Consider the following 11,590-nt stretch of genomic DNA (forward strand, 5'->3'; position numbering starts at 1 on the left):
CCCCCCCCCCCCCCCCCCCCCCCCCCCCCCCCCCCCCCCCAAACCCCTGCCCTTGGGTCAAATTTTTTTTTTTTTTTTTTTCTAAAGGCTACTTACATTGTGCAGTTTATAGTAAAGGCCGCAGGCGTTACACACCGGGTCTCCGTTCCCGTTGCGCCTCCACAGGGTGGTGATGGTGGTCTGGCAGTTTGCACAGCAGGTGCCTGCACGTCTAGCGGCGGACTGAAGGAAGCGGAGAGAAAAATATACATCATGAATACTGACCCATTCACACGTGGAGGTCAGCGCGGACACCGAGCAGCACAAACAACACGTAGGTGCCCAAATGTCACGGCTCTTTAGACACCCATACAAGTTGAATCATTTAACATGTATTGTTATTAAAGCCACTGCACTGACATCGCATGCAGTGAATTTAGTGTTTTCTGCCTCAGCACAAAATCAATAAGAGACGGAAAGTTGTGTTTTTCTTAAATCAAACTGTGGGTTTGCGTGAGACCGCAGAACCATGTGTAGAATAGCATCGGAAGACGCGACACGCAGACCGAAACAACACATAATTCCCGTTGAATCAATTGCATGTATGCAGACCGCTACACCATGATCACGTTTTCTAATTTGCGCTATAAGTCATGGGGACATTTTTTTTGTTGGCCGACAGAATGCCTGATTCTGTACACGCCTGCCGCTGATTATCATTTTTTAATAAATTACAAATAAATATGCTGTGTATTAACAGGTTCAAATGAAGGCCTTGTGTAAACCCTCTATCCTGATCCAGGGAAACTGGGCTACAAGTCGCATAAGACCCGGTGCCCTGCCTGGCAATGCGCTCCTGCGTCCATTGCGGATCAATTCTTCACACATATTAAGCAACATTAGCTTTACATGCAAGCAGCCTCCGGCTCTTCGCTTTGCAGGCAGCATCCAGGTTTTTCCTGTTAATTAATTTCAGGTGGACTCGTTGCTATTGGCCTGGAAAGCAGCAACAACAACCCCTGGTCTTTCTTAGGCGAAATCAAATATGTAACCTATATCTTTTTAAATAAAATAAAAAAAGCCGCTGCGCTTTTAAGAACGTTCCACATGCGCATCGAGAATGATCAACAAGGGAAGAACATAAATCCATTTATTTTCCAATCCCCGCCCCTCACGGTCTGTCTCTTCGCACATAAGCGGCTCCTCCAGTGTTGTGATAATCTCTTTACAGTATATGTCAGTCTGGCCACAGAGAATGCAGCGCGCTGGTTGAGGGCGGAAACAGCCGGGAGCCTGACTTCCTTATCTGGGCCGGACAGATATCCGGATAGGAAACAACTGGATGCCCCTTTGAACACAAACTCTGAAAAACACTTGAGCTGAAAATGCAAAAGCCACAGCCATATGGGCTGAGCCAGTGGAAAATGTAATGGGCTTTTTTACACGAGCAGGAACGACGTGGAGCTGGCCAAGGGGGCAACACGAAGAAATATATAATAATAAGGTTTTAAAAGTCGACAATTTATTGGCGAGTCAAATGATCTGCTGATCGTTATCGTAGACGCAATCTTAGCCCAGACCACTTTTTATGAAAGTTTATAGGTTGTTCCAGCAGTGAACTTTTGTATTATTTAAATATCCATTTTAGAGCCAGTAATTAATTTGTACTAATTTAGCCATTATTATTATTATTATTATTATTATTAGTGGGATTTAGTATTATTTGTGACTATGTTGCAGATCATTTATATATTATTTACCTATACTTGTGGCATGTGTATCTTTTTTTCTACGAGCCAGTTTAAAAATGTAAAAAACATATTGTTATTGTAATTTTTAGACACCAACTGAATAAGCACCTACCACTTAAGTATCAAAGAAAATAAAATTCTGCTGAACAATAAAGGATTCAGGAGTTACTGTAAAATATCAATCCTTGAAAATAAGAATACAGCCTAAAGATATTAAAAATATTTAGCCTGGTGCACTCTTGTTTGAGAGTAAATGTTTTAAAAGATAATTAAAACACATGGGTTTATAAATTGAGAATTGAAAGCCACGAAATGAATTGACTATGGTGCAGAGAAATGTGTCCAGCTTCAGTAGGGTTAATGCCAGAAGTGGCTGTGCAGTGGTACATCCACTACAAGAATGTTATGTGTCCATGCTGCTTTTCATTTACTCAAGCTTGGTGTTAACTAAAGCAGCATGGGCAATGGTATCAGTAACAGTATCAGAAGTACCAGCAATAATGATAGCAGGAACAATGCAATAGTAGCAGTATTGTAACAGGTCATGAAGGCGGATCATCGGGGGGCGAGAGGGACAAACAATTCCAGGAAGATCATAGGGAAAATATAACTTTCCTGGAATTGTGCTGCCGGCATCGGCTTTGTCCTCATATTTGGGTGCCCTCTCTCAGAGTGAAGCGATGGCGTGGGGAGTATAGGACTCACCAGTCTACGTTTGGGCTTGATGAGTGGTCGGTTCTGGCCGTTCATCTTGTGGTACAGTCCGCAGGCGTTGCACAGGTAGTGGCCGGTGCCGTCTCTTCGCCACAGAGGGGTGGAGGTGGCACCGCAGTTTACACATTCACGGCCCTCTGGATATAGTTCAGGAGGAGAAAAGAAGAAATTTTATATAATTAAAAAATTCACTGTCCATTAGAAGCAACACATAGCAGCTGTCCAGACCCGATCAGGCAACAATACGGTGACGTGGGACCCTAGATGGCCCTGTAATATGAAGTCAAAATCTGTCTCATGATGGCGACATTGTCCATATCGGAGTGCAGGTGTACCAAGTGTGCGCGGCTGTCATGGACACAGACACCTCTATGTAAACCGATCCAGAGTGGGGAGGCCAGAACATGTCCAGAGGTGTCCGACACGAAGAATGAGAAACGCCATCAAATTAGAACTACATTATTCATGAGCTCAGTGGGCACCCATGAGAGGAAACATACGTGTGTGGTGATGGTACTAGATGTGGCGGACAGTGTTGCAAACTTTGATGAAAAGCTTGCAGGCCATGTTGGCTGCAATTGATAATATGGAAATTGTTTTCAGTCCAACGTTTTGATGAAGTTTCTATTATTCTTAAAAAGTGGCTGGATGTGAACTAGATCTCCTGTGCATACTTGTGTTTTTCTATATAAAAAAAAGCTGCTTTTTTAGTTATTCCCACGTGCTCTCCTCTCCCTTTCAGGTTTGACTGACTTCAAACAGCCTGTTGCTAAACCGACCGATTCCTTTAATTCAAGTATCCCTCTCTCCCTAGAGCATCATCTCATTATTCCTGTTATAATGCCAGCGACACCCACAGTCCCACCCTCGCTCTACAATGGAATCTGACCTGAGCAAAAAGCTATGTTCCTTTTGAAATGCACCTTGCTGCTTTTTTTTTTTTTTTGTACCTCCCTTCTCTTCCTCTTAAAGCGTTTCGCAGGTTAGGCAACCACATTAAAGCGGGTTCATTAACACTTCAAATATGCATCAGCAATGACTTATGTATTTATGTGTTATGCAAGGTTTAGTGTTGAAATAAGAAGCAAAAAAGGGAAGCTCTGTGTGAAAAGGTAGTGTAGAGAGAGTCACACATACTGAAATGTCATTGTGGCATTTTGCACAACAATCAATCACCATTACTGGCACATGGACATCGACTTTGATAGATAAGAGCCTTTTTAATGCCGTAGCTGAAATGTTTGTGTTGCTGATTCAGGCGCAGTCTGGCCAGCTTCTTTTAAATGTCACAGTGTTACGTTTCTGCTACAACAGCTCACATTCACTCAGATTATCAGCCGGCGAGCATCGCCCAGGTGTATTAAAAAGCAATAGATGACAATATCGATTATTACACAGCTACATTTGGAGTGACGTGTTGGCCTAAAACAATCTGTGATGTTTCTCTGTTGTTATTTTTTCGGCCCATTATTTCAAAGTACAACAGCTGGAACAATGTAGGAAAATTACAGAGTCATTACCAGACTGAGTTTGTTTTTCAAATGTCTGCACATTAATGTCTAATGTCTAAATATTCCCTTAAATATTACTCTATCAATCTAATATTACTATTAATAACACATGCAGTCTATTGAACCAGGTGCATTATTATATATATATATATATATATATATATATATTTTTTTTTTAAACATTTTAATCAGCATACTCAATGCACTATATTCTCCAAATTGTGAAGTTATGCATATAAGTGTTGTTTAGATACACTTTCATCTACTCATAGAAGCAAGTCTACTGTGGACTTGGTTGCCTCCACTTCATGTCGGTGCTCTGGGCCAAGGCCATGCTTAAAAACACAAACAGCAGGGCTCTGTCGCCTGTGCTTTGTTAGGACTATGAGAGCTGTGGGCGGGGGTGGAGGTCGTGATTTGTTCACTTGGAGGTATACAGGATATGGCAGGAGCCAGGGCGTCGTGACTCCTCCGTTTTTTAAGTGCAATAAAGGCCACATTTAAAAGAAAACAAGTCTATGACACGAAGAAGAAGCCAATTCGAGTGCTGAACATGAACGTAAAACTAATTAAATCGATGTAAAGTCTTCGTGAACGATATAAAAAAAAAAAGTGTTATTGTGTAATCTCTGGTGAAACTACAATCATTCCATTTTATTTTATACGTCAGACATATATATATGAATAATTGGTTAATTTAATTAGCTGTAATCCCACTTTCCTTTCGTTGAAGTTGCTCACAGAAACATTTAATCATGCGCATAAGGACCCTATATAGCTGTACATGTAGCCTGGTAAATAGTTGACCCCGATTAGTCTGAGTTTCATTTGAGGTTGATTCCCCGCTAAGGAGACGCCTGTTACGTGGATGCGGCTTTATAAGTGGCGAGGCGTGCGATGGGACAAAAGATAAGACTTGGGACGGGTTCTAAAGCGGACAGACGGGTCCGATATGGAAATGCTCTCTCTTTGTGTCAGTGACCCACTGGAGCAACAAGTGGTGTCTAAAGTGGAATCAACATTAACAATAATAATTATGAAATGAATAGTTGTTTTTTTTTAAACACTCGCGTACATTACAAAATATGAAGGGGCCCATATACGTATATATAAACGAAATGTACAACAGTAGCAGAATTCCTATTACATGGTGACGAACGCGTATCTGCTGATGATTGATCGGGTAAACTATAGTGTGTAATGCTTCACTGCTCGGCTGAATCCACCATAACCATTTAATTAGACCTTATCAGTTCGATCTGCCATCTGACGCGAGGGAGAAACGCACGTGAGACTCACCTGAGCTCGACCGAGTCTTGCTCTTGCATTTGGGCGTAAAGCTGGAGGAGGACCCGCCGAGCAGGCTGCCAGGGTGGAAGAGACTGCCGCTGTACTCGTGGGGCGTATGCAGAGGGTAGGCAGAGTAGGTCGGGATCGGGTGGTGCGTGGCAAGGCCCTGGCCGTTCATCGAGGCCAGGCCGCTGCGGAGCGGACTACAGCTCTCCATCTTCATGCCGTCCGTCAGTTGCACTTGGTACTTGATCGACTCTTTCTCGTCCATTCTGGTCGAGCTGGAGGTCGGAGAGGTAGGGCCGGGGTCCGGGGACACGTCTTTCGGAGGGGTAGGGGGGAAGCTGTAGAGGTGCGCGTTGGAGTGGGACACCGTGAGCGACGAGACCGGTGCTGTGCCGGTGCTGCTGCTGCAGGGGTAGCCGGAGCTGGCGGGGTGCAGGCCGGGTTTGCTGAAGTGGCTGACCGCCCATGCGTTGTGGTGGTGGGCCGCGGAAAGGGCAGCTTTCCCGGGGTCTAGCCAGGGAATACCGGGGCTGTGGATAAGGTGTGGTCGACAAACCTGGTTCCCAGTGAGGCGAGCTGAAATCCGAATATAGTATTTAATATACGATTTTTTTTACACGCTTCTTTGACACACTCTTGTCACTATAGTTTGCAAAACAGAAATACCTTTATCTTACCTGCTAAATACACAGAATTAATAGAGTCCGACATTTAGATCCAGATGAAGATAAAAAATATTTTCGTTAATTTGAAATTAGATTTTTTTTTCTCACAATTAAAAAAGGTTTCCAGTTGCCTCGCACGTCGTCTCTTAAATTGAGTCGATAAATACCTATTTACACCAGAAAACACATAAAAGTAGCTTCTCGCCAGGACTGTATCTTATCATCGCCTGCAGCTCCCGGACTAAAGATTGTTATTAGTAAATTTGCGGTTTTTATTTTATATCCAGGAAGTGCCTCTCTCTCTCTCCTCCAGAAACCCCTGCCCCAACAGAGAGGGGTTAAATGACATACTTCCCTTTCCTCTGGCTGTCATTTGCTAGAAATTCCTTTTATGTTGGTGAATTGTCCCGTGAAGTCAGATGGATTTTTTCTAAAGCAAATTACTGCACATTGCATGCATTGTTCAAATTAAAGTTTCCGTACTAAATTAATAGACTTATTCCAGAGCCACACACATATGGGCATAACGTATAAAACTCTATTTAGTCTTTGATGGATTATACAAAAACTTAAATAAGGCATTAATACAATGTACATTTTTCAAACGCGATCCTAATTTCTCATCACACTCGTCAGCTTAAAGGGGTCACTTTAAACGTGTGCGCATCTTACCGTGTGCTTGGCTGTACGTGACCCTTGCCCGGGAGTTGGTGTAGTAGGGGTTCCCTTGAGAGTCCAAGTGGTTCAGAAACATGTCAACTTCGTCCTGGGGCAGTAAAGGCGCCATGGGCTCCATGTAGTTGTGGCTCAGACTGTGGTGGTGAGAGTCCGGGTGCTGGCCGTTCAGCACTGCGTGATGATGCGCCATCCACCGAGACTGATCGGCCGCTGCGACCTCCATGGTCCTCTCCTCTGAAGGCGTCTCGCTGTGCGTCGGGCTACTTTTAGGCTATGTTTACCTCCAAGTGGAAGTTAAATCCTCCTCACAATATAGTTCCTTAGCTGTGAAAGTCTCGGCTGTGTGTTTATTTACTTCAGAAAAAGAATCCTTAAATAACCCGGTCTCCTTTCTCCTCCGTTTAACCTGCAACGAGACGAAAACAAAATGTTAATTTAGCCAATGAACACCGTGGCCGCTCCACCTCTCCTTCCACGCAAAGAAGAGGCGGCCTTTATAAATACATGTTGCTTATCGAATCATAGCACGTGAAATAAACGTTGCACATTTTAGGTTCCTAATGATTAAAGGTTGAAAAGAACGTCAACTGTCTCAATGTCGAAGCCATGCATCCCGTCCCTGCACAAAGTAAAAAAAAACCACAAATGTTTCCTTTGGATACCTGTTGCAATTCCGATCAGCTGACTGCGAATACAGCTTGTGTAAACCTCTTGATCCATGCAGCGCTCGGGCTCATTAATGAGATGTGGCGCAGACTGATGCGGCTGGCGCCAGTAAATTCCCATATCAAGCCACATGGGGCGGGGCCTCGGTCTGAGCCAATCACAACCAGCCCTGCCACAATTGGCTCGCTGCATCCTTGCTCTGCTCTCCTTCCAATTTCCATGTCCCTGCACCGACAAAACTAAAAGACTTATCAATCAGCAGTGTAATTTCTCGGGGGTCTTTCTCTCTCATGAAGCTCACACTGAATGAGCAATCGGTCCCCGATAATCTGCTTTTTTTAGCGGCAGTTATAAGCCTAAAGACAGACATCTAACATGAGGGGAAATTCAGTCTGCACAATATATGGCTTACAAGGCCTATTATAATGGTACAGAAAGCGTAATCTGATGTAAATCGCTTTCATAAAATATATTAATATCTGAATATATTTGAAGACTTTTGAGTGACGTTAACTTTTCACACCCACTTGCAAAATGTTGCTGATTGAGCCTCGCATCACCGACATTGTATGAGTTGATTTTTCCATACTGCTGTTATGTAAATAAGCAGAGTTTTCAGCACCTCTAAAACCAACACAGTCGATTTATGACCCCGAAATTGGCCCCATTGTTGGGAGCGCCTAATTGTCTTTAATTAGTAGCAGGGCATTCCTCTTGTGAAAACAGTGTTTTTTGTCTCGAGGACAGAGCAATCAAACGATGCAGTTTGCATAAGAATGGAGCCTCTTTTCTCTTGGTGGCACCAGGGATGGGCGCAAGGCCTTACCTACGAAAACCAGTTGGTCGCCATCAACATGTCTTAACGCCGTCATTCAGAACTCGACAATACAAATCGAAACAGAAACCAAACCCCCAAACAAAGGCGTGTTAACTCATTCATTTTCAGTATCGTCATTATTATTATTATTATTATTATTTGCTGCCTTTAAGCTGCCTTTAAGGATACACAAGCAAGTTTCTGCCAGTGGATTAGATGAGAAAATGATGTTGAAGAGCGTATAGGGCAAATAAAACTACGAACAAAAAGTATTATTCTATTCCATTCTAATTTTAGAATTAGCGGTGCGCGCTAAAATGATTAGTCCGTGCGCATAGATCCATGCCTGTGCCCATAAATATATAGGCCTACTTGCATTGTGTGTGTGTGTGTGTGTGTGTCTGTTTGTGATTGACAGGAAATAATTGGAGGGTTCTCGGAGCCTAGACTGGCCGCCACGCTGACGCCTGGCCCTGACGTCACAGAGTTTGCAGGGGGGGGGGAGTCACGTGAAGCTTGTGATACCTGGACAAATTCTCCGAGTAAAAGACCCCTCATAACCCCGATGACACGGTATCCACGATGCAGGTCATTAGGGTTACAATCATGCTCTGATCTGCTGTTATACCTGCTGTGTGTGTGTGTGTGTGTGTGTGTGTGTGTGTGTGTGTGTGTGTGTCAGTCGTCAGTCGTCAGTCGTTAAATCAGTGGCATGTTGCCAGGGGCAGTGAGTTGAGGAGCTCAGCCCTTTGAGCTTGTCAACTCCTAAAATCAACAAATTAGTGCATGTTGGGCAGCAGAGGGCCTGCTACCTGAATAACTGACATTCCAGTGAAAAGTGGGCAGGTGGAGTGAGAACTTACCTTTTGTATGGTTATTCATAGTCGGCTTATAGATATTGTACTATAATACACACAAGATAAATCATCAAATATACACAATGTGTGTGTCTAATAGAGAAGCTATTTTATGCTGCTATCGAAAAATTGCTGTCACACTGCTTGAACCCCGAAGCAACGACTCCCTCTGTTCAAGCATGAATGGACGACCAGCGATGCTCTTGTTCTTGAGGCTATAGTATAGCGAAAGCTCTTTTTATTTTTTTCCCCACTGAGCACTGTAACATGTCACTGTATAGCCTGCAGTGGTCAGCCTGTGCTTCTGGGTTCTTGGTCCGGCTATAAGGCTCTAGCTGCTGCAGCATGCCCATTGTTGTTTTCATGTTTGCCAAATGGATTACTCAGCAGGATTTAGCCCTCTGTAATTTATACCTTCATTAATCCCATTTGTATCTGTGCTGGAACAAAAGATGGGAGAGGGTGACGAAGGGTTAGTGAGGGGGGGGTTCTGTTGCTTTCCCTCTGTCTTTCTCAAGGACACAGCAGTATTGTTTCACCCAGGGATGCTATCCTAGACCGGAGAACACTATCCCTCCCACAACACCTCCTGGGTGAGAACTCTGTGCAACAACTGTGTCGCTGTGCAGCCACTTCGGCTAATGAACAAGATTATCATTCCGATCCATGCTGTTATTAAATGGGATTGGCTTTATCTACCTGTTTGTTCCCATTGGGCACGGTCATCCATCATTATCCAGAGCGGAGGTGTGTGTGACTGTGTGTGTATGTTTGGTGTGGGGGGGGGGGGAGGAGTGTGAAGAGCCACAGTGGTGCTTGTGAAGATAAGCAGAGCCAGGGAGAAGAGAATGACACAAACCAGCTGAAGCATTATTGTCCCCTTTACTCACGGCTAATTAGATCGAGCCGGGGCACTAGGGGGCTTTATGGACACAAGCACCAGGACACAGGGCCATATAACTGCTGGGAGAGGGGCCTGGACGCTGCTAAGAGAGCAACACTCACTCCCATTTAAGCAGTTTGAGCAGAGAATAATAACATTTCAGAATAGGGCAGGACACGACACACGGACTGCTCGCGTAACAAAAGGGATTATGGAGCAGAAGATGATTCTTAGGTTTGTCAATAACATCCCTTGTTGGAGCTTTAATTCTTTCTGGGAAAAGTTCTCCACAGCTCATTGCTGGGATGTTTTGTAGAAACTGTTTGATAAAAAAAAAGTGTCAGAGATGCAGCTCCTCAACACCAGTGTTAAAATCATGATCATGCATTCAGTCACTCATTCATTCAAAAATAACAAGAGCTTTCTTTCTTACAAATCTACACAGTCTGTTCTCAATAACAGAGCTTCAGGCAGTTACTTTTCTTTTTCATGCACAAAAAGCCCATTAAGCATCATGCACACAACAGCACAGGTAAGAGGGAGAGAGGGGGGGAGAGAGAGAGAGAGAGGTTGGTTGGTGTAAAAGGTGCCATGTATTGTGCAGCTCCTGCATGCCTGTGGAGACCCCAGCCCGCCCCTGTCTCTGCTCCACCATTGTAGGGATGTGATTGCTCTCTCTGCTGATGAGCGATGAGTGCTCCAGTCATTACGCATTTTAAAGCGTGACAATTGAATACCTTTGTGGTCACTAACATCATGCTGATGATACACTAATCCATTTCGTGATCGAGTTTATTTTTATTTTGCCTGCAGGAATAGAACACCTTGCCCACGGCAACATAAAGTGGGCGACAATAGAATGAATTATTGATAGTATTTACGCGACCTGCTAGGTGGAATATTATTATTGGTATAGGTGTATTAATTATCAGTTTGGGCTCAATGCTTTTCTTTTTTATCGTCCGCTCATTTAGACAAATAATAGAGCTACTTGTCTAAACAGATATGAAGAAATCAGACTAGTTGCCAGTGAATATAACAAGAGTAGTAATACATACGTCTATATTCTTTACACGTTTAATCCCATATTGTGCTGCTTTCTTTTCCGACGTTATGGAGGTTTACCGGATAAAAGCCGTGACAAACTAAGGCTGAATGTGAAGGTAAATATAAACTGGAATTAGGGCCTTTGCACAAAGCGTGAAAGTATAATCACCCCTAAACAGTCATGAAAGCTACAGCTCAAGCAATGCTGCAGAAAATAAGATGTTGTTTTTTGCTACAATAATGTTAATAATGATCGACGAGATGTTTTTTAAAAAAAATTTTATTTCTCCCAATTTTTCGAGCCTCTATAGCCATATATTTGCGTACGTATTTGCCTATTTTAATATATAAATGGAAATAACATTTCCCAAAAGAAGAAATAAAAATCTCAGATAAAAAAATATATATTTGCAATTTACTTACCGATTCAGTCTTATGGGAGCAGAGTGGCTGCGCTTTCAGAGTCAAACCAGAGAAAGTGGGTCTATCCGATTCACTCCAACACAACATGCGCAAAATAAACGACCGACGAGGAAAGGTTGTCCTGGCGAGCCCTGCTTTTTTAAAAACGCTGTCGAGACAACATGGAACAACCGGTGGCCTGCAGCCGCTGCTCGCTGTCTCATCACCCGGCAGAGAGTGGTGTGTGTGTGTCTGTGTGTGTGTGTGTGTCTGCGCTCAGTCCCTCCCTCCTCTCTTGCTGTATCCAAGCCTTTCTGAATATGA

General features: G+C 43.6%; 1 protein-coding gene across 4 annotated transcripts in view; it reads right to left on the reverse strand.

The window, feature by feature from the left end:
* The window catches only part of gata2a (GATA binding protein 2a), a 13,924-nt gene extending 2,334 nt beyond the window's left edge, over positions 1-11,590 (reverse strand). Inside the window, exons 1-5 of one of the 4 annotated variants that reach the window (XM_031851111.1) lie at positions 11,288-11,590; positions 6,589-7,000; positions 5,255-5,827; positions 2,436-2,593; positions 97-222 (exon numbers count right to left, since the gene is read on the reverse strand). In XM_031851111.1, coding sequence (XP_031706971.1) covers positions 97-222; positions 2,436-2,593; positions 5,255-5,827; positions 6,589-6,817 — 1,086 coding nt within the window. In that variant the 5' untranslated portion in view covers positions 6,818-7,000; positions 11,288-11,590. The other 3 variants (XM_031851122.1, XM_031851101.1, XM_031851132.1) reach the window with 3 other exon arrangements.

This window comes from Anarrhichthys ocellatus, unplaced genomic scaffold (genome assembly GCF_004355925.1).
Source record: "Anarrhichthys ocellatus isolate YVR2014 unplaced genomic scaffold, GSC_Weel_1.0 scaffold1, whole genome shotgun sequence".
NCBI classification, from domain to species: Eukaryota; Metazoa; Chordata; class Actinopteri; order Perciformes; family Anarhichadidae; genus Anarrhichthys; species Anarrhichthys ocellatus.